Raw genomic sequence first — 25108 nt, forward strand, 5'->3', positions numbered from 1 at the left:
AGGAGGCATCTTCATAAAATGCGTGTGGGATGATTTGCATGAGACGCTGCTTTAAAAAAAAAAATTATAAAAAAAATACGGGATAAATCCCGTCCAGTATTGATTCAAAACGGGACGCGCAATTTCATTCTCAAACGCGGCACGATTCCGTATTTTAAAGGACGGGTGGCAACCCTACAGTGCCAGGTAACCACCCATACAATCAGATTGTGATTCAGACTAGGAATGCAATGAATGTAATTACCCCGATCTACATACAAGGCGAAAGTCTTGCAACATTCAAAGATGATGGTTTGGGATAATTTGTACTTATTAAGTACAACATTGAACATAAAAGAGCTTATGAAGCCTTGAACTGAAAAAAGCAAGATGTCAGAGATCGTAAAAAAAAAAAAAGGAGGTAATGTCGTTTTACTCGCTGTAGATTTTACTCAAACATTACCAGTTATTCCACGAGGGAGACCAGCAGATGAACTCAACGCGTGTTTAAAATCCATGCTTCTCCCACGGTCGGTTATATGTCGCGTGTTCTCGGGTAGGTACACCAAAAAATGTATACATTTAAGCATGTAATGGGCAAAGAAAAAATGAGGTCATACTACACATATATATATATATATATATATATATATATATATATATATATATATATATCTATAATAATAAAAGGCAAAGTCCTCACTGACTGACTCACTCACTCACTGACTGACTCATCACTAATTCTCCAACTTCCCGTGTAGGTGGAAGGCTGAAATTTGGCAGGCTCATTCCTTACAGCTTACTTACAAAAGTTAGGCAGGTTTCATTTCGAAATTCAAAGCGTAATGGTCATAACTGGAACATATTTTTTGTCCATACACTGTAATGGAGGAGGCGGAGTCACGTATCGCGTCATCACGCCTCCTACGTAATCACGTGAACTAAAAACAAGGAAGACATTTACAGCACGAGTCACACGCGGGAACGAAGGTAAATGACGTTAATTTTTGACTGTCTTTTAATACTGTGTGAGCATACATATTAACACATGTGCAATTAAACGTGTGCATTTACGGGGTGATTTCTCAGGCTTAAAAGCTCGCCTTTTACTAAAAAGGTAAATGCAAAACTATTTTCAATCAGTTTATTGAAACGCTCCCGTTAAGGATTGCAATAACATATTCGCGAGATAAAAGAACGAAGTAGGGGGAAATGGAGGAACAGCCGCAAACAGCGAAGAGCAAAAAATTAATTAAACAATTGAGATCGGAGCGAGTTAAGCATACAAGCATGTTCATAAGGGAAACAAAGCACGGTGTAAAACGTAAGTTTAAATTAAGTTAATAGAAACGCTCCCGCTGCGGATTGCAATAACATATTCGCGAGATAAAAGTTTAATGAGAAGACACGAGGTATAAACGAAGCACACGCCGTGGCGCAACGTTAGGGGCAACAGTTTCAACCATTCTATGATCTGCTTCTCGCAACTGAAAGACGGCACATGGCGGATGTTAGCCGACTTGCTGACCGCAACGTTAGGGGCTTCAACTATGGCGCTGACGCCATATCTCAGTGCCAACACTTTGCAGATTGTACTTAAAAGACACGCCCTCCTCACTGGACAGTTAAAAACACCAATCAAACTAACGATGACATCAAGTATTACCCAATCAAAAGTAGGAAAGGAGGCATCTTCATAAAATGCGTATGGGATGATTTGCATGAGACGCTGCTTTAAAAAAAAAATTATAAAAAAAATACGGGATAAATCCCGTCCAGTATTGATTCAAAACGGGACGCTCAATTTCATTCTCAAACGCGGCACGATTCCGTATTTTAAAGGACGGGTGGCAACCCTACAGTGCCAGGTAACCACCCATACAATCAGATTGTGATTCAGACTAGGAATGCAATGAATGTAATTACCCCGATCTACATACAAGGCGAAAGTCTTGCAACATTCAAAGATGATGGTTTGGGATAATTGTACTTATTAAGTACAACATTGAACATAAAAGAGCTTATGAAGCCTTGAACTGAAAAAAGCAAGATGTCAGAGATCGTAAAAAAAAAAAGGAGGTAATGTCGTTTTACTCGCTGTAGATTTTACTCAAACATTACCAGTTATTCCACGAGGGAGACCAGCAGATGAACTCAAGTAGTACTCAATGTAACTTTACTTCTTAAATGTTAATGTTTTACTGTTTAATAATTTATACGCTTCTTATATATTGTTCAAATTCTTTTATGAAAATACCAGTGACAGCGCAATGCACGATAACATGGAGTGAATACACCATACGCATCTGCCCACGGCCGCCCTGGTGTGCGCAGATAGAAGTTGATTCTAAAATAAAATAAACATAAAAAGAGTAATACATTCATCACCCATAAAGCGGATAGCAGACGTGACGTATTATATGTTTACCACATTTGAAGTCAATACGTGAAACGGTTTGCAAGCTACATGTGATTTAAAATCCTGGACAGACCAACGAAAAGCCACGGTAGCAAATTATTGAAGAAGATTTTACTGTTTAATAATTTATATTTATATGAAATGTGCTTCTTATATATTACTTCATATTCTCATATGATAATGATGTTAATGTTGTTTATATTGATTTCTATGTTATTGTAAGTGCATCTATGTGTGTATATATGTATGTATGTGTATATATATATATATATATATATATATATATATATATATATGTATATATGGATATGTATATGTAAATATGTGTATATGTATATATAATATATCTTGTATATGTGTGTGTATATGTATATATATATTACAGCAACACTTATAACAATGACAACACAATTATATACATATATATATATATATATATATATATATATATATATATATGTATATATATATATATATATATATATATATATATTTATACATTATATATATATACATTATATATATATATATATAATATATATATATATATACACATCTATACATACATATATATACATATACAAATATACATATCTACACATATATATATATATATATATATATAGATATAAATATAGACATACATATATACATACATACATTCACACACATATATATAGAGCAAAATACCCACGCTTTGCAACGGAGAAGTAGTGTGTTAAAGAGGTTAACACACTACTTCTCCGCTGCAAAGCGCGGGTATTTTGCTATATATATATATAAAAGACAGCAACACTTATAACAATGACAACACAATTACATTGACAATCATGTTACGTTATTTTTAAAATGTTTCCTTTTTTTTTCATAACCTCTTTAACACACTACTTCTCCGCTGCGTAGCGCGGGTATTTTGCTAGTATACTAATAAAAGGCAAAGCCCTCACTGACTGACTGACTGACTGACTCACTCATCACTAACTGTCCAAGTTCCCGTGTAGGTAGAAGGCTGAAATTTGGCAGGCTCATTCCTTACAGCTTACTTACAAAAGTTAGGCAGGTTTCATTTCGACATTCTACACGTAATGGTCATAAGTGGAACCTGTTTTTTGTCCATATACTCTAATGGAGGAGGTGGAATCACGTATCGCGTCATCACGTATTACGCCTCCTACGTAATCACGTGAAGTGAAAACAAGGAAGAGATTTACAGCACGAGTCAAACGCGGGAACGAAGGTAAATGACGTTAATTGTTGAGTGTCTTTTAATACTGTGTAAGCATACATATTAACAGATGTGCAATTAAACGTGTGCATTTACGGGGTGATTTCTCAGGCTTAAAGCTCGAAGTGATCACTCGAGTGAAGGCAGCTTCACAAAAAAACAGATCCTTAACAAACTGTTATTGGTATATTTTCCCTCAATTTTAAAAGGTTTTCTTTTCTTCTTAATAAAAATTTAAAAGCAGAACTTCGCCGGTGCGAACCGCGGGGATTTGAGCGACTGACACATACAGACATATTCATGAGTGCAGGTACTTCGGAAAGAAAGCACCGTGTAAACCTAAAGTTTAAATTAAGTTCATAGACCTACAAAAGGTTGCCATTGATTTCAGGCAAGATTGCTTTTCTCCTGTACAACTATACGTTGCATTCTCAAGAGTGTGCTTGCACGGCTTGGTCATATTACAACCGGAGTTCTGAACTGACAAACTGGTATACAAACAGAACAATCGTAAAAACAGGATTAAATAAAAAGGCTGCTTCCGTTGGCGAAGCAACGAAAAAGGAAGACCGTATATGACGTTCGTTTATAAAACAGCGGAGAGGCTGTGTGATGTCAGCTACACAAAAAAACAGATCCTTAACAAATTGTTAGTGGTATATTTTACCTCAATTTAAAAAGGTTTTCTTTTCTTCTTAATAAAAATTTAAAAGCAGTACTTCGCCGGTGCCAAGCGCGGGGATTTCAGCGACTGACACATACAGATATATTCATGAGTGCAGGTACTATGGAAACAGAGCACCGTGTAAACCTAAAGTTTTAAATTAAGTTCATAGACCTACAAAAGGTTGCCATTGATTTGAGGCAAGATTGCTTTTCTCCTGTACAACTATACGTTGCATTCTTAACAGTAAGCTTGCACGGCTTGGTCATACTCCAACCGGAGTGCTGAACTGACAATAGATAGATAGAGATATATATAGATAGATAGATAGATAGAGAACCTCTTTAACACACTACTTCTCCGCTGCGAAGCGCGGGTATTTTGCTAGTGTGTATATATAAGACATTAAGCCCGTTACAATAATGGGCGCTAGAACAGTAGTCCATAAACATTAGTAGGACCAGTCTATATTAAATGACAAGGGACCTTTTACCTCATAAAATTTTTCCCGTAAAATGCCTGTAATTTTCTCTGACAGTAATACTGGCTTTACTGTCCATAATATGCGTTTAATTTTCTGTCACAACGGTGGGCAATCAGCAGATTCTCCCCAGCAACTGATGTAATGTGCGCAAAAATAAATCTACTTTTAAAAGTCTTTATATTGTAATATCATGAAAATTCGTATATTTAGGAAAACCCCTTCAACGACTGACACTTTACACTTTACCGGGCCAAGCTTCTTAATAGCAAATCTGACATCCTCAGAGTGAACACTTTCACAACAATGGGGAAGCTGGTCTCCGCGTCTCAGTACCCGATTGGATTTTTTTGTGTTTTATGTTTTAGGTCTTACCTCATTTACCGAAATCCGATTGGATCTGCCGCGCGATATTTTATAGGTCCCGCCCTCTGTCTTGTGTGACGCATCAGGCGGCCTTTGAAGCATCGCACCGTGCCCCATGCATGCGCACTTCACCATAAGAGACACATACACACACACACACACGGACACTGGACGCACACAGGGGTTTTATTAAAGAGGATATACTGTATATACAGTACTGTGCAAAAGTTTTAGGCAGGTGTGAAAAAATGCTGTAAACAAAGAATGCTTTCAAAAATGGAAGTGTTAATCATTTATTTTCATCAATCAACAAAATGCAGTGAATGAACAAAAGAGAAATCTAAATCAAATCAATATTTGGTGTGACCACCCTTTGCCTTCAAAACAGCATCAATTCTTCTAGGTACACTTGCACACAGTTTTTGAAGGAACTCGGCTGGTAGGTTTTTCCAAACATCTTGGAGAACTAACCACAGATCTTCTGTGGATGTAGGCTTCCTCACATCCTTCTGTCTCTTCATGTAATCCCAGACACACTCGATGTTGAGATCAGGGCTCTGTGGGGGCCATACCATCACTTCCAGGAGTAGTTCTTTACGCTGAAGATAGTTCTTAATGACTTTGGCTGTATGTTTGGGGTCGTTGTCCTGCTGCAGAATACATTTGGGGCCAATCATACGCCTCCCTAATGGTATTGCATGATGATTAAGTATCTACCTGTATTTCTCAGCATTGAGAACACCATTAATCCTGACCAAATCTCCAACTCCATTTGCAGAAATGCAGCCCCAAACGTTCAAGGAACCTCCACCATGCTTCACTGTTGCCTGCAGATACTCATTATTGTACTGCTCTTCAGCCCTTCGACGAACAAACTGCCTTCTGCTACAGCCAAATGTTTAAAATTTTGACTCATCAGTCCAGAGCACCTGCTGCCATTTTTCTGCACCCCAGTTCCTATGTTTTCGTGCATACTTGAGTCGCTTGGCCTTGTTTCCACGTCGGAGGTATGGCTTTTTGGCTGCAACTCTTCCATGAAGACCACTTCTGACCAGAATTCTCCGGACAGTAGATGGGTGTACCTGGGTCCCACTGGTTTCTGCCAGTTCTGAGCTGATGGCACTGCTGGACATCTTCCGATTTCGAAGGGTAATAAGCTTGTTGTGTCTTTCATCCGCTGCACTAAGTTTCCTTGGCCGACCACTGCGTCTTCGATCCTCAACGTTGCCCATTTCTTTGTGCTTCCTCAAAAGAGCTTGAACAGCACATCTTGAAACCCCAGTCTGCTTTGAAATCTTTGTCTGGGAGAGACCTTGCTAATGCAGTATAACTACCTTGTGTCTTGTTGCTGTGCTCAGTCTTGCCATGACATGAAACTGTCTTCCACAACCTCACCTTGATAGCAGAGTTTGACTGTTCCTCACCCAGTTTCAAGCCTCCTACACAGCTGTTTCTGTTTCAGTTAATGACTGTGTTTCAACCTACGTGTGACATTGATGATCATTAGCACCTGTTTGGTAGAATTGGTTGATCATACACCTGACTAGAATCCTACAAAATCCCTGACTTTGTGCAAGTGTACCTATAAGAATTGATGCTGGTTTGAAGGCAAAAGTTAGTAACACCAAATATTGATTTGAATTAGATTTTTCTTTTGTTCGCTCACTTTGCATTTTGTAAATTGATAACGATAAACAATCATTATTTATATTTCTGAAAGCATTCTTTGTTTACAGCATTTTTTCACACCTGCCTAAAACTTTTGCACAGTACTGTATATGTATGTATATGTATGTTTATGTGTATGTATATATATATGTAGGTAGGATTCAAAAGTAATGAGCCTCATTTTGTTCTGACGCGAACGTACCTCGCCGCGCGCCCCACTTGCCAGCGACGGTGGGTGTTGGCTTCACAACGCAATGGAGCTCCTACCGCGCCGAGCTTTCGGAGCGGTAGGATCGGCCTTGACGGGAACCCCTGTGCGGTAGTGCGTTACACGGCGGAATGGAAAGTTCATTAGAGCAACAGTATGCGTTGAAGACGAAGACCATGCTCATTGCCTTCTTCGGAGTGAAGGGGATCATCCACTACGAGTTTGTCCCGCAAGGACAGACCGTGAATGCTGCTTACTACTTGGAAGTCCTAAAAAGGCTGAAAAGAAGCGTCGCGCGCAAGCGAAGGGACATCAAGGACAGCTGGAAGCTTCACCACGATAACGCGCCCAGCCACACCGCCTTCATCGTGAGCGCCTACCTGGCCCGGGTGAACGTTCCGGTGGTCCCCCAGCCTCCCTACAGTCCGGACGTGTCGCCTTCTGACTTCTTCTTGTTTCCGCGCTTAAAATCAGCGATGAAAGGAAAACGCTTCGACTCGATTGAGGACATCCAAGCAAATGTCAAGGCAGCCCTTGCAGCCATCCTGGAACAGGCCTACGTGGATGCCTTCGAGTCATGGAAAAGCCGCCTACAAAAGTGTATTGATGCAGGAGGTGCCTATTTTGAAGACTATTAATTAGTTGTACCGATTTGCTCAATAAATTTGTCTTTTTGAACAAAGGCTCATTACTTTTGAATCCTACCCTGTATTATGTAGTGATGGATGGCCGGGGACCTTGCCCCACCAGGAGGCCTGGAGAAGCAGTGGACCGGGAGAGGGGCAATTCCTTCCCCAGGACGCAAGAGGGCACCCATTCTGGATTGTGTAGGAGCCACAGAACTGGAAGGCTCGACCCTGTGGGGAAAAAAATAATACAGATTCTCATTTAGAATTAAGCATGCTCATGTAGCACTACATAGGTCCTATACCCTGAATTCACAATTGGCTAATAGGTAACATCTTTTTTTATAAAGAGTTTTGGCTTCTTGGTTGTGACACATTTCAGTGAGAGATATGAATGCATTAGCCTGGCAGTCAGTATTTTAATAACACAAAAACAGAATCCAAATTGGCATCTAAATTTTTAGTAACTGTAAACATAATTTAAAAGGTGTTTGAAATTTGACTGCTCTTTCTCTGGATTCCTAGGCTGGCATGAAAGACAGTACAGACTGACTGGATTTTAAAGTTGCTTCTAATAAGGAGGCCGCATGTGAAAGGATTGGTACCTCTTTTGCACTGCTTTCTATTTAATCCCTGAACAATGGCAGTGCTACTACTTGTTCACTTTTTAAGAAGTCATTGCATGAAGACAGTTTAGAATTTACTTTTGAAAATCAAACTTATCTTATTTTTGAAAGTGAAAAAATTGGAGCTTAACACATTAACTTCACAGAAAGTTTAATGGGCAAGCTAATGGTGCATGAAGATGCTGATTGCCAGCATGCGTATGAAAATGATATGGAATTAGAGATTTGTCTTTAATGGAATTTAACTGTAAACATCCTGCTAATCGTTTCTGTCAATGCTAGAGACTTTAAGGTAGTGGTTATACTTCACAATACACTGCACAACAATTTTTTGCAAAGTCTTGCTAACTGAAACATTTTTGCTGATTATGACAAGTACCTACTGGGTATACACAAATATAGTTTTGGTTTTACTGCATCACGTAGGACCTCTGAAAAACAGACATTTATATTTAGTATTTAGTCACGTTTGTTTCGCATAAGCTATTAAATTCAACAGAATTAAAAGTGTTTTGCTCCTGGTTTTCTTTTGTATTCAGTGTCTGGTGCATCACATTGCAGTGTCCAACAGTAGTCGGCAAGCATTGACAAATTACAGTTGCCCTGGTATTGTTTCTCCATCGTTGCAATGGCCTGGTGAAACCTTTCACCATGTTCGTCACTGACAGCACCAAGATTTGCAGGGAAGAAATCCCAAGTGTGAGTGGAGGAAATGAATCTTGAGTGACATGCTGCACTTCATTGTGTTGTATGCTTTGAGAAGTTTGTCTGACAGCTGAATGTAGTTTGATGCTCTGTAATTGCCCAGAAAACTGTCAACAACGTCTTTGAAGGCTTTCCAGGCAATTTTTTCAGGCCCAACTAACAGATCTTCAAACTGTTTGTCACTCATAACATGTCTGATCTGGGGGACAACAAAAATTCCCTCTTTGATCTTGGCGTCAGTTATTCTTGGGAACATCTGTCTTAAATAACGAAAACCTTCGCCTTCCTTACTCAGTGCTTTCACGAAATTCTTCTTGAGTCCCAGTTTTATGTGAAGAGGAGGCAAAAATATCTTTGCCATGTTGACAAGCGATTCATGTGCCACATTTTTCTGTCCTGGAACTAATTTTGTACGGAGTGGCCAGTTCTGTCGAGAATAGTGCGACTCTTTGGCACAGCTGTCCCATTCACAGATGAAACAGCAGTACTTTATATAGCCGATCTGCAGTCCTAGTAGCAAAGCAACGACTTTAAGATCTCCACAGATATTCCAGTTGTACCTGCTATACTGGACGTGTTTCAGCAACAGTTCCATATTCTCATAAGTTTCTTTCATGTGTGCTGCATAGCCAACAGGTACTGAAGGATAAATGTTGCCATTGTGTAGCAGAACAGCTTTCAGGCTTAACATTGACAAATCAATGAGGAGATGCCACTCTTCCGGGTTGTGATCGCAACCGAAGGCCGAGAACAGACTGTTGACTTGTGCAAAAAATTTGGTTATATCATGATGTCGGCCTCAAAACACAGAAATTTTTGTACCTGGTGACAGCAAACACCATTCCTGCAGTCTCGAACCCAGCAGCTCGGCTTTTGCTTTTGACAGACCCAAATCTCTGACCAAATCATTCAATTCGGATTGTGTTATCAGATGTGGATCATCTGATGAGCACAGTTCAAAATGCGGGTCGATGTCACTGTCAGTACCCTGCATTGCAGTTTCTTCATCTGGCTCGTCTATGGTCCAATCCTCTGGTGGTTTCGCAATTTGAAGACTGTAGTCATGTGGCATGGGTCTCATTGCTGAAGGTAGATTAGGATATTCAATTGACTTCTTGTTTTTGGCAGAGAAACCAGACACATTAGTCAAACAGAAGTACAGTCCGTCACATGGTCTTTTTGTTCTCACCATATCATCGGAACAGCAAACTTCGTTTTTCGAGTGCCTCTGAGCCAGGCTTTCAGACTGATAGCACATGTCGCACAGCAAATGTGAGGTGCCCATTCCTTGTCTTGATCGCCAATTTTGCAGCCAAAATACAGATGATAAGCTTTCTTCACAAGAGAAGTAATCCAACGTCTCTGAGGTGCAAGTGCATATTCTCCACAGATATAGCAGAATGTATTGCGGCTGTTGTGACATTGACGAGACATATCACCCAACATCAAAACGTCTATAGCATCAAGGTTACTTACTGTTACAGTTGTGCTGGAAAGTTTGTGAACCCTTTAGAATTTTCTATATTTCTGCATAAATAAGACCTAAAACATCATCAGATTTTCACTCAAGTCCTAAAAGTAGATAAAGAGAACCCAGTTAAACAAATGAGACAAAAATATTATACTTGGTCATTTATTTATTGAGGAAAATGATCGAATATTACATATTTGTGAGTGGCAAAAGTATGTGAACCTCTAGGATTAGCAGTTAGTTTGAAGGTGAAATTAGAGTCAGGTGTTTTCAATCAAAGGGATGACAATCAGGTGTGAGTGGGCACCCTGTTTTATTTAAAGAACAGGGGTCTATCAAAGTCTGCTCTTCACAACACATGTTTGTGGAAGTGTATCATGGCACGAACAAAGGAGATTACTGAGGACCTCAGTAAAAAGACAGTTGTTGATGCTCATCAGGCTGGAAAAGGTTACAAAACCATCACTAAAAAGTTTGGACTCCACCAATACACAGTCGGACAGATTGTGTACAAATGGAGGAAATTCAAGACCATTGTCATTGTCAGGAGTGGTCGACCAACAAAGATCACTCCCAAGAGCAAGCAAGGCATGTAATAGTTGGCAAGGTCACAAAAGACCCCAGGGTAACTTCTAAGCAACTGAAGGCTTCTCTCACATCGGCTAATGTTCATGTTCATGAGTCCACCATCAGGAGAACACTGAACAACAATGGTGTGCATGGCAGGGTTGCAAGGAGAAAGCCACTGCTCTCCAAAAAAAAACATTGCTGCTCATCTGCAGTTTGCTAAAGATCACATGGACAAACCAGAAGGCTATTGGAAGAATGTTTTGTAGACGGATGAGACCAAATTAGAACTTTGTGGTTTAAATGAAAAGTGTTATGTTTGGAGAAAGGAAAACACTGCATTCCAGCATAAGAACCTTATCCCATCTGTGAAACGTGGTGGTAGTGTCATGGTTTGGGCCTGTTTTGCTGCATCTGGGCCAGAACGGCTTGCCTTCATTGATGGAACAATGAATTCTGAATTATATCAGAGAATTCTAAATGAAAATGTCAAGACATCTGTCCATGAACTGAATCTCAAGAGAAGGTGGGCCATGCAGAAAGACAACGACCCTAAGCACACAAGTTGTTCTACCAAAGAATGGTTAAAGAAGAACAAAGTTAATGTTTTGGAATGGCCAAGTCAAAGTCCTGACCCTAATCCAATCGAAATGTTGTGGAAGGACCTGAAGCGAGCAGTTAATGTGAGGAAACCCTCTAACATCCCAGAGTTGAAGCTGTTCTGTACGGAGGAATGGGCTAAAATTCCTCCAAGATGGTGTGCAGGACTGATCAACAGTTACCGGAAACGTTTAGTTGCAGTTATTGCTGCAAAGGGGGGTAACACCAGATACTGAAAGAAAAGGTTCACATACTTTTGCCACTCACAAATATGTAATATTTGATCATTTTCCTCAAAAAATAAATGACCAAGTATAATATTTTTGTCTCATTTGTTTAACTGCTTTCTCTTTATCTACTTTTAGGACTTGAGTGAAAATCTGATGATGTTTTAGATCATATTTATGCAGAAATATAGAAAATTCTAAAGGGTTCACAAACTTTCAAGTACAGCTGTATATTGCTACAAATACTATTTTACTATACTGATACTATACATACACACTGACTATATTAACCAAATGAGCAGGATCGGTGTATGCAAGCCACCTTTATAGCATGCTGAGACAGCGTCAAGCTCGTTCAGACCCGCCTAGGCGTGCCCAGGATGTCAACTTCCACAGAACAGCTTCCAACCTGGCCTGATTCCATGCCTGGACATGCCCAGGCTGCCTTTACCGGTCACTTACGGGAGCGAAAATGTTTGGATACAAATATAAGAAAAAAATCATGACAAAACTGAAGATTTCTCTGAAATGGTACGTGATGGGTAAATTGTGATAAGATGTGATATTCAGGATCAGCACCCAAAAATCTATAAGAAACATCCAACAGTGTTCAAGAAGCAAAAATTTTGTTGTGCACCGATATCAGTCTAGTTTTTATAATTTTTCCCCCGGCCCCCCCAACCCAATCCAACCCAACCCAGCTTTAATTCAGAATCATGACAAGCTATGTTGGCAGCATTGAGTGTAAAGCATGACCCAATCCTGTGATATTTTCTCACTAATCAATTGTACCATCAAGTGTGAAATTTAATCTGAAACAACCGAGTCTAAATTTTAATGGGAAATGTGTGTAATGTATTTGTGTTTTTTGTTATTTTAATTTATTTTTGTTTCATGCTGCGTATATGCTTGAGGGGAAATAAGAAAACTGCATATGAAATATAAATGTTTAGAATGTAAAAGTATATTACACAAGATTTGAAGTAGAGATAGATAGATATAAATAGATTCAATATACACACCCACACAAACTAGTAAATAATAATTTAAATAAGCAAACACTAACTTAATGGTTTTCCCTTGCACACTCCAAATGGAAATTAATAACTATACTTTAAAACACATAGGGGTAGGTATTACAATATTTAAAAGTAAAAAGATTTTTGTTTGAGACTAAATACTATTTTGCACCACACTCCTCAATCTAGGACTTTGCGCCATCCGCTGTAACTGGATTTTTGGACTTCCTAACCATTTCCTCGTTATCTCTTTTCAGTGTGTAATACGCTGTAGCATCTTTGATTCATTGCCTTCGGTTCAACAGTGGAATGGCCATTCTTCTGCTGCATTACCATGAAATCAAAATTTTTGGGTTCATGCTTTGATGATATAGGCAGGCTGTATTATTTGTAACCCTGTGAAAAAACATTCTTAAGGCACAATCTGTTCATTTGATTTGAGAAGAACCTCAGCCACCAATATGCCTAATTCCAATTTGTTTACATCTCATATTCAACTCCTTGCAGATTTTTTTTCCCCCCACTAAAGCAAAAAACTAATCTTGCTTTACATCGTATTCTATGTGCATTTGAGAGCAACTTTCTGTGCCTCTGATTTAGCATTTAGAAGTTTTTTTTCTCAAAAAATGAAAAACTATATTTTTATCACTCTGTTTGTGCATGTGTGTCTATTATTTATATATATGTGTGTGTGTGTGTGTGTGTGTGTATGCGTAAAAAAAAAAAAAAAAATATGCAAAGTTCACTCAATAACAAAACTACTGATTCTTTTTAGTTAAAAAGCCAAAATTTTGACGCAATGGTACAGCTAGAACAGTATATTTCTAATAAGAGAAGACATCTTGATATACTAATATTTAGGGGTAAAAACATATCCACATTAGAAACACTAAATACCCCAAAATCTCAAAATTTCTTTGACTGATTGATTAAAATTTGATGATGATATAGAAAAAAGAAAATTAACTGACATGTTTTTTGTTTTACTTTTTTCCTTTTCACTTGTTAATATTTGTTTCAGTAATGCTGGAACAGCACTTTGAGTACTGAGAAAAGCGCTATATAAATGTAATGAATTATTATTATTATTACTAGCGACCTGGCGTGCGCGCTACGCTGCGCGTTGGATGACCACAGTTGAAGGACTCCCTGTTTAAACGTGGCTTCAGGGACATGAACTTCCTGAAATGGACGAAGTGTAATCCCTGTACGATATACCGCGGAGACGCGTTGTTGCGGTAATGTTTGTGAGTGGTGAGTGTCAGTTTGTTGCGAGCAAGAACGGTGAGAGCGTTCACTAGGAGTTTCTTGCGAGACCGTACGTTTCTGTGTATTACGGTCGTTTTGCAATCGTAAGGACCTGTCGTCGGGTGTCTCATTGACACGCTTTTGCCTCTTTCTTTCGCAATCACGGCGTAATGTGTCCTCTCTCTCTGTAGGGGTTTGTCTATTACAGTTGTTTTGCAATCGTAAGGACCTGTCGTCGGGTGTCTCGTTGGTAAGCTTTTACCTCTTTCTTTCGCGATCACGGCGTAATCTGCCTTCTCTCTCTGTAGGGGTTTCAGTTGCCTTTCGTTATGCGGCAGAGACATGTCGTTGAGCTAATCTGTGTGAATGCTGACTGTCCGTTTCTTGCGAGCGACTGGCACGCCTTTGCCTCTTTGCTTCGTGATGACGCTGTAATGTGTCCTCTCTTGCAGCAGCAGGTTCAGTTGCCTTTCGTTTCGGCATTGTTCCGTAAGGTCTCCTCCGTACAAGTGCACATGGGTATCTGAAGACGGAAAGGCATAGTGGGCCGGAAGGGAGAAAATAGAAAATCACGGCTTGAAACACACGAATTGGTGACCAGGGGAACCATCCGACTCAGACACGGGGCTCGAAATACTTACATGCACAAAGGGGAAAGAACGGAGGGGGGTAAGCAGGAATTCTTGAGAGGGGAAGGACTGGGGCTTTTCTATGGGGGCGGCTATACAGCCAAAAGGAACCCGGACACGGACGCCGTGCTGGGCTTTTATTATATAGATTATATATAGCATCAATCTACATACCTTACCACTGAGGTAAGACAATTTAAAGAATCAAAAAACACATCTGATCTGATGTTAAATAAATCAGTCTCATTGCGGAAATGTTGATTTTTTACAAACTTACTGTTCAGAGATACTAAATAGTTTATTATGTATGCTACATGCGTCTAGGAAGACTTAGAAATTCATTGACCTGTTTAAATATTCAGCATGTAATTTACTACTTTATGTAAAAACATTACAGAACAGTATAAACTAAGTTGTCACAATAGTATTGCATGTTTTTTTGTTGCTTACCTATAATTCTCCTCCCTCCCACTATTTTTAACTATAGCGCATACATTGATGTAAAAATTGTGTTATAGAGCTCTGTGATCTTTTCATTGTTGGTAAACTCTCCCTTTTAATTGATTTTTGACTTCATTTAAATACCAAAAGCAAAAACATAATTTGTTTTGATGCACTGATTACATCTTCCTTGCTTGTCTTGGTTTTGACATAATAATTGACTTTTGTATGTTATCCTTGTTTTTTTTTTTAACCCCATGTTCCTCTGTAGTACTAGGGTGTTGTACCGTGTTAGCCATTGTGAATGTAGTGAGAAGTCAAGCAAAATGACACCTTTTATTGGCTAACTAAAAAGATTACAATATGCAAGCTTTCGAGGCAACTCGGGCCCTAACCCTAACTTGTTGGTTCAATATACAACTTCAAAGTCCTCCTTTTGTTTCTATATTGTTATTAGGCACTTGAAATGACAATAACATACATCATGGCTACCTGTTTGACTTTATATAGTTAAGGATTCAAGTCTCTGAACCACGTGTATAATTAAGTTTGGATGTCCACCTGAGTGTTTTGTGATGGTTCTTGCCTTGCTTTTTTCCCCCCCTTTTGTTGCTAAAGAGTTAGACTCTGGCTCACCACAAATACGTAATAGAGAAAACAGATGGCTAGATGATTTACATACTGTTTGCTTCTAGATGGGATTTCACTTATTTGGATGGGTTTATAAGTAACATAAAATTCTGAAACCAGTTAAATCCAATTCAGGGTGAGGGGATTACATTTTGAAAATTACATTTTAATTTTATTTTAATACAGTTAGCTTGTTTGTAATAACAGGTAAATAAATGAGTTGCTTTCTTTAACAAAGTATACATCTGTGTTTTAGGTATATTGCCACGGACTTCACAGACGCTGCATGATGCGTGAATACAAGTTAGTGGTTCTTGGCTCTGGTGGTGTTGGCAAATCCGCTCTTGTAAGTCTCTTTGCAGCAAATAAAGTGTATATTATTTTTCAACTGATATATTATGCAAGATTTAAAGCAAAACTGTAGAGAGTCACTTTTACAACCTAATATAAAAACATTTTCATTGAAAGAAGAAACATTTTAAGGATACTTAATTTTCTTAAATGGTATGATTTTATTGATTTTTTTCTATGTTGCTTAATTTTTTTGGTTTTAAAAGTCCAACTTTTGCCCATCAAAACAAACCTGTAAGTAATAAATAAAGTCAACCTACATTTTGAAAGAACTATGTTGAATGAATTGACTTGGTAAACAAATTTCTGATCTTATTCATTTTTTTCATTTGCTATATTAACCATTGTTACACTTGAAAGTTATAATTACACTCTACATATGTTCATTGTGAATGTTAGTTTCTACAAAAGCTTATGATGATCCTACTGTTATTAATAACTTTCAGAGCACAATACATTTTCTGCACAAGTTTATGCCTGTCTACTTTTCTCTTGCATGTGTCACTTAAAGTTTTTAAAATGCATAAAACTCGTGTATGTTAGCCTTTTGTCAAAAATGATGTCATCATGTGTAAATCGTATTGGTTTAAAATGTTAGCTGAATAAATAAGCCTATATTTCTTAAGTACTCATTTTTCCCTCATTTTTTTAGTTTTAAAATGTTTAATTTTGTAGAAAACATTTTTTAATAAGTTTGATTCTTTAGTAATTGGTAAGATTTTACCATATAGTTTGTATATACTGTAAATCATAATATTTACACATGATAAGTAAATAAATATTCAGCACATTAATGGGTTGGTCTGGAGTCAGAAATTCTTTCTTGGGAAGTAGGCATGAGAATCCTATTGGAATCTTTACTATGATTAAATAAGTAAAGGAAAGGTTAGGAAAGGAAATATATATTGATCCAGGAGAAAAACAAAGCCCATAATTTAACAGGAGCTGTCAGACTTGTTCCAGAATGCAGAATATGAGCTATGTACATTCAAAAAATTTGAAGCAACTAGAAAAAAATAGAAGTGGCACATATTGGATTTAATTTAAAGGATGGATGTGTGAAGTCAATAGTTATGTTAAAGTTTATCCTTAGGTACACAGAAGTTGAAATGGCTATTGGTAAAGGTCAAATGTTACACAAATGTTGAAAAATGCAGAGGATTTTGGTAAAGGGATCAGGTAACCATATTTCATATGCAAATATCAGTTAAATCATGTTTTGTTTGATAGTTTGGAAAACTGCAGATGGATAGGAAATTATAAGTTGTGTTAGTGGTAATGGAACTGTTCTCAGAGCCAAACTGCGTTTGTATTCTATAAAGCAAGTTTCTATTGCATTATCCTCCTTTTTATCTTTGCATATCATGTTGTACACATTGTCAAATATATCCTTCTTTCTAACAAACTAAAATTGGTGGGAGGCTGGTCTATTTGCAAAATAGCATTTATATAAAACCACAAGTAAATAAAAAATTACATATTTTAAAACACAGTACCACCCATGTGTAACATGCATTAGAAGATAATAAATTACCTCTTTCAAAAGTATAGTCTATCTTCTTCCGTGATCCTGTTCATTTTCATGTGCTTGACTAGCATGTTGGATTTAGATTTCATCTCTATCCATTACATAATAACATTATAAGAACCTTGATGTCAATACTCTTTCAATACAGCATCTTGCAGTGAAGATTCTTGCACTGTTCATCTATTTTCTTTGTGTTTTTGGAGCATCTACTTCACATTAAAAACATTTTTTTTAATTACATTTTACTTTGTAAAGTATCTGACACAAGATTCTTCATAAACATGCAGTAGGTAATCTTTGATTCTTCTGATTTATTAACCTAAAATACTATTACATTTTAAGCTAGTGGACACCATTCAGCCAATTGGTTAGCTAATTGATAAATAATTACAGTATCCAGATAATTTTTTTTAAAATGTTGTCAGCATTTTTGCTTTAAATACATGACTTTTTTAAGCTTTTGAGAATTTTAAGACCACAGGTGTCTTTGTGTTAAGATTAAGCAGTTAGTGTTTTTGTGGCATTGTGACTAGAATTGTGCACAGGACATCAGGTGTTGTCTCACTAGCACATTATTCTAAAAATAATGTCCTCTAGGTTTAATCATGATAACTGTTCAAAGTAAATTTTCATTTATCTTTTCTTTTGTGCCTTTGCACATTGTCTTCAGTGTGGATTTTCAAATATTTTTCTTGGCTGAGAAATTGTAATGTTTCAAAGTACATTGTGGAAAAATGCATAAAGTAAGTCATTTGGAAATTTGCTGTTGAAAAAGTTCTATTGTTTAAAGAAGTATTTAAAACTAAGGCCATATTAAAATAAAATCTGCAATAATTAAATATAAGATTTAAATTTATAAATGATTAAATTATTAATTAATTCACAATTAAATTAGTCATTTGTATCACTGTAATATAAATAATGATATATTGTCTGTTTGCTTTGTTTAAAAAGCAAAAATTACTGTGATCCTCTGCAGCTGAATCTGTCAGTATCAATGACAAATCTCTAAATTCAAGCAAGTAAGTGTTAATGGTAGGCTGTTGAATGAGTTAATACTTATGGTGAAGCCTACCCTAGTATTTATGAAAAGTCAGTGCCCAAGCATTTGTAGTAGAGTTGTTTGCGTGAATGTTATCATTCAGATATAAAATGAATTTCAGTAATCATTAAAAGGCAAAAACTGATGTTTGAGTTCAGAAGAATAGTTATTTGAATTACCCCTGATAAATTATGGCATTGTGAAACTCCAGACACGCTGTGCAGTAATTGCTCTTTTTTATAGGTCTGTTTTTTTCACATTACTTCCACAGTTAATGTTCTGTTTTATTTTTTTTTTATACACTCCTTCACAACTTATTTTAAGACACTTTTTTTCTACCGCACCATTCTGCTCAACTAAGTTGTACTAAGAACAAATTCTTAAACACTGTGAAAGTATCGTTCTACCGATTTTCTGTTTTGATTCACTCCTGAAGCGGAGATCCCCAATGTTTGGATAGAACTCCATCATCCATCACACCATGCAAAAGTCGATTTCCTTTATCATTAGTGATAATAAAAAGTAGCTTCAAAACATCTGCTTTTTCATTTATTGTTATAACCGCTTTATAATTACAACTTTAAAGTGTTTTTTCAGTGCCATAAATCCATATATAACTACCTCACTTAGCACACAATTTCAAGTGCACCTTGAGTTGGCTGATGACGTGACACACATTGCTTAAAACAAGGAAGCTTAATTTAAAACTATGTACTGTATATTTTCAGGTCACTTGGATTAAATTTTATCCTTCACTATACAGTAAAGGAGAAAAAAGAGAGAAACGTAGTTTAGTTATTTCTTGATCAACTGCTCTAGGCTGTAGCACTGAACTGGCGTCCCGCGCATCAAAGTCCTAAGTTGTTCCAGGCACAACTCTTCTCCCTATATTTAGTGTGATTCTGTTAAAAAATTTGCTGTTATTTAATGTAGTACATTCCTGATAGAAAAATTTAGTAAAAATGAGCGAGTGTTTGAGTTGCTGCAATTAAAGCCATCTGCTGAATGAATAATTATAATGTAGAGGAAATACTGTACACGAAGACCAATGTGAGCTAAATACATTCAGTTTAATTTCTGAAACGAGCATAAGCTCACTGTGACTTAAATTAATAAAGCAGATATGAGCAGTCAATGTTCTTCTTTGGCCCTTCAAGAACAAACAAAAAAAGTAGTTATCAAAATTAATATTAATATGTCTGAGTAGGTGCATTCAGTTTGTTTTTTGTGCATTAAAGGAAGTGTGAAGTGTCCCTGGCTCTGATTTCTCCTTGATTTTGTTACTTTGCGTACAGTGAGAAGCCAGTTTTAATGATTTGACATTTTTTAATGTCAAATTCATTTGAGTCTTCTAAGCAACAGTGTACAATTCATAACCACTTGATACTTCACACCATGAGCAAAAGTAAAAATATTAACAATAAAAATTCTTTAGGAGGGTGGGGAGTGGAGGACACGCTGCATATTAAGCTCACTGATATTACTTGTTTGCATTAACCGTAAAGAGGGGAGATGGGAGTTGCGTTTAGTCCTGTCTGTTATTCATTGATCACCTTCTCCAGCCCACAAAACTCAGCTCCCTCCTGTGCTGATATGTTTGAAGTCCGATTTGGTCCTGCACACCTAATTTGTTGTACTATACAGTGATCCCTCGCTATATCGCGCTTCGCCTTTCGCGGCTTCACTCCATCGCGGATTTTATATGTAAGCATATTTAAATATATATCGCAGATTTTTTGTTGGTTCGCGGATTTCTGCGGACAATGGGTCTTTTCATTTCTGGTACATGCTTCCTCAGTTGGTTTGCCCAGTTGATTTCATACAAGGGACGCTATTGGCAGATGGCTGAGAAGCTAGATTGCTTACTTTTCTCTCTCTCTTGCGCTGACTCTCTGATCCTGACGTATGGGGATTGAGCAGGGGGGCTGTTCGCACACCTAGACGATACGGACGCTCGTCTAAAAATGCTGAAAGATTATCTTCACGTTGCTATCTTTTGTGCAGCTGCTTCCTGAAACGACATGCTGCATGGTGCTTCGCATACTTAAAAGCTCGAAGGGCACGTATTGATTTTTGACTGAAAAACAAACTCTGTCTCTCTCTCTCTCTCTCTCTCTCTCTCTCTCTCTCTCTCTCTCTCTCTCTCTCTTTGTGCCGCGGTGCTTCGCATACTTAAAAGCCAAACAGCCCTATTGATTTGTTTGCTAGAGATTGTTTTCTCTATCTATGTGACATTCTGTGCTCCTGACACGCACTCCTTTGAAGAGGAAGATATGTTTGCATTCTTTTAATTGTGAGACTGAACTGTCATCTCTGTCTTGTCATGGAGCACAGTTTAAACTTTTGAAAAAGAGACAAATGTTTGTTTGCAGTGTTTGAATAACGTTCCTGTCTCTCTACAACCTCCTGTGTTTCTGCGCAAATCTGTGACCCAAGCATGACAATATAAAAATAACCATATAAACATATGGTTTCTACTTCGCGGATTTTCTTATTTTGCGGGTGGCTCTGGAACGCAACCCCCGCGATGGAGGAGGGATTACTGTACCTGCTTTTTTCCTTTTTAAATTTTTTGGGTTTGACATGTCAGCAATCATGATTGATTTTGTCTGTATTGTTGTGTGCAAACTACGAACTCATTTAAGTCAAGGGTTGTATTCATTTTAAGTTTGCAGTTTTCAACTGCTTATTCTAAACAACTAAGTCCTAAGCAATCATGCTTTGCAGATGCATCGCTGGCAAAAAAAGTAAAAATATGAATAATAAGAATTATAAGAAAGCACATATGATGCTAACAATAGGCATCACCCACAGTATTTAAGTTTTGTTTGAATATAATTACATTTTATTATATTTAAAATTTAAATCGTAATTTTTGGCTAATTTGCCAGGCCTAAAATGCAGTCTTCACATTTCATATTTTTAAAAATGGTTTTAAAGAGACTGTTGCCACTTCTTTATTTTTACAATATGTGTTCAACCATAATTTTTCCAATATGTTTTAATTAATAAAAAATATAGCCACACTATAAATTATATGCTGTGTTTTGTTGGTCAACTAACTTTGGAGTTGAAGTGCTGGTGGAAAACTTGGACCACCCCTCTCAAGAATTTTAGCATTATTTGACATCCTCTTTATTTTATTATAATGTCTCTGACTTCGGATTGGTGACCCCTTAAGTCTTTATATATGGCTTTATAACAATTTAATAAGCTTCAGCAATGGCAGTTATCTCGTCTTAATTCTAGGTGTCTACTGCAGTCATTTTAATTAGAAATGACATGCTTTTAGAACTTGTTTTAAGATTTAACTGTGGTACCAAATGTCACAGTTTAAAATAATTTATATAGCGTAGATATTATTGTAAACACCATGACTTGATTTATTAACTTGGATTATCTTTTATTAGTAGGATTCAAATGAAGATCTGATAACTTTGCAATAAAAAAGTAGAAAAGGCTAAAAGCTCTGATACGAGCATGAGCAATTTGATTCATAATATTTTGCTAGTAATATTTCTATTTGATTTAATAAAGGAAGGGCTGTCAGATAAGGAGTTTCACAGTAGAAACTGTCATTGAAGCAACAGTTTAAATACTGTGTCACTGACCTCATCCTAGGATGTTTTGTTTGAAGTCTAATCTGCTAACTGCTTTATTAATACCAGGAAGTTTTCTTAATTTTACAAAATGTCAGAGTAATAGACTAATTGCATAAACAAACTTAATTTTACAGAGAATATTGCTACAGAATAATATTTTTTTTGTGTGTCATCTAAGGCAGTGGTTCTCAATCCGTGTGAACCCACCTCAAGTGTCCTGCTAGTTCACTTGCTTGTCTGTGATCGATGGACTATACATTTGGCATCTGAATTCAGTACTGTTCATTTCGCCAACTGTTTACAGTGATAATTTGTGAACATTATATGCAAGTCTCTTATCAGATAAATAATTGATTTGATTATAGAATTGTTAATTAATAATCTTTCATTAAAGATAATGGATAAAATGGGTTAGGGTTGGTTAGGGTTATATCTGTTGGATGAATCAACAGATATAAGTGGCAAGGCTCATTTACTTGGCTTTGTACTCTTTAAGAAGGAAAAATAATAAATCTGTTTTTATTCTGCAAAGAACTTTCAGGGTGTACAAATGGTCAGGACATATATACTGTACTGTGGAATCAATGTGTTGGTATTTGTACTGACGGAGCTGCATCAATGATTGTGCCAATCAAAGGATTTGTGAGTTTGGAAAAAATAACCAATTTGAATATAATATTTTACTCGCTTTTGTTGCATCAAGAAGCACTTATCATGAAAACAATGCCTCAGAAACTAAACAAAGTATTGAATCATTTAGTTGCTATGGTAAATTTTATTAAGAGGAGACCACTGAAAAGCCAAATATTCAAGCAACTTTCTTCAGCTATGGAGGCAGACTATGAATATTTACTACTTCATACAGAAGTGAGGTGGTTGTCACATGGAAAAGTTTTAAATTGCATGGTTTTTCAAAACTGAAAAGCAAACATTTTGTAAATACCTGAAAAAAGATATTTGGTGCAATAATTTGGCATATTTGGCTGATCTTTTTGCTTACATTAATAAGGTCAATACAAGTTCAAGGGAAACATGAAAACATTCTTACATCTACCAATAAATTGTGTGGAATGGAAAAAAAAGATTTCACTGTGGAAAAGACACGTTGCAGAAAGGAACACTGAAATGTTCATTTCAATGCAAGTTAAAAATGGCAAAATTGTTTCCTTAATAACCAAACATTTAACAACTGGAAGAAAACTGAAAAGTGTTTTCCGTTATTAAATACTGAACAGTATGACTGGATAAGAAATGAGTTTATTCCTTCCAATATCTCTGGTATTATAATTAAGGAAGAAGAATAATTAAAACCTCTCTCTTCAGATCATGGATTGAAATTAAAATATTCAGAAAATGCTCCTTATGAATTTTGGATCTCTGATGAAAATGAGTAGTACCCTTTCGTAGCGAAAAAAGCCCATAAACACATTACTAATATATTCCATATATCTTTGTGAGGTGAGATTTTCAACAATAATCAATATTAAGACAAAAAAACGTGAGAGGCTTGGAAATTTGGAAGAAGAGATGCGAATGACTTTATTCATCCAAATATTTCAGAAATTTGCAAAGAACATCATATTTTGCATAAAATCATTTTTGCTATTTTAATTTTATATTACTGGTGGTCCATGACTTCAAAAAGATTGAGAATCACTGATCTAAGGTTCACTTCTTCAGGTCACAATTATTTTGTAGTTTTGCATTCCTTTAAGGGATATCAGACTGAACTTCATCCATAAGCTGCTACAGGCTTTCTGAAGGTTAAACAATGCATCTTTCTTTGGCATTGATCCGACTACCAGGAAGATTATAAAAATAATATACCCGTATATATTCACGTTTAAGTTCTCCAGCAGATAAGTTGGGGCTTGATTTTACCGTATAATTTCTGTAATTTTATAATGTCGGTCTTATAAGTCGAATGCAGAAAACTCACGTTCTTGGTCCAAGAGATTGATAACTCCCACCTGAGAGAGTAACCACGGAACACACTGCGTTTTTTTCTTTGTGCTGTGCTTACATGACCACATGGTAATACACAAACTATTCCAAAGCATCCTCATATACCTTTATCGTAAGAGCATCTCTTATCTACGATGGAGCGTTCGATCAGAAGAAAATATGAAGCTGGTTTTAAATTAAAAGTCGTTGAAAGAAACTGGTAACTGCACTGCTGCAACAAAATTGTATGAGAAACTGGTGCGAGATTGGAGGAAGCAAGAAGATGTTTAAAAATATGTGTTGCATTTTTGAACAGGCAATATAAGTCTAGGTTTGATTTTATGATAGATTTTTCGGGTTTCAAGACCTGACTTGTACGCGAGTATATACGGTCATTTTCAGTTCTGCTATTGGAACCCTTCATAACTATCAGCATTAAAGGCATCCTAAAATAAACATCTGTAATGAGATGTACATTTCAGCCATCTTTAACTGATTAATGCATTATTTGTACTTCCTGGATCTTGGACAACTGACATGAGTTCAAGTTTGTAGATTGTTGTAATGTGCTATATACCTACATTTTCTACCATGATATTGTCTTTTCTCATGTTCTTCTCATTCATAATTCCTCTTCTAATTCATTGTTCACTCTTGCACTTTGAAAATGTATTCCTCATCTTACCAAGTGCTAATTGACTTGGTTTGTGGTAGCATTGGGCATTCCATACCAAAAAACTCAATTTTCAAAATGGCACAACACCCATCATTTCATTAATTTTGGTACTGGAAGTTTTCATGCACCTCTTGTTCAGCCAGAAACACTAAGCTTAAACCTCAGC

At 36.8% G+C, this 25108-nt stretch overlaps 1 protein-coding gene across 2 annotated transcripts in view; it reads left to right on the forward strand.

Moving 5' to 3' along the window:
* Positions 1-25108, forward strand: part of LOC114655946 (ras-related protein Rap-1b) — a 197437-nt gene that overhangs the window by 131976 nt on the left and 40353 nt on the right. The window contains exon 3 of one of the 2 annotated variants that reach the window (XM_051933540.1): positions 16056-16145. In XM_051933540.1, the coding sequence (XP_051789500.1) occupies positions 16086-16145 (60 nt within the window). In that variant the 5' untranslated portion in view covers positions 16056-16085. Of the gene's footprint in view, positions 1-16037; positions 16146-25108 lie in introns of both variants that reach the window. The other variant, XM_051933548.1, reaches the window with a different exon arrangement.

This window comes from Erpetoichthys calabaricus, chromosome 1 (genome assembly GCF_900747795.2).
Source record: "Erpetoichthys calabaricus chromosome 1, fErpCal1.3, whole genome shotgun sequence".
Classification (NCBI taxonomy): domain Eukaryota; kingdom Metazoa; phylum Chordata; class Cladistia; order Polypteriformes; family Polypteridae; genus Erpetoichthys; species Erpetoichthys calabaricus.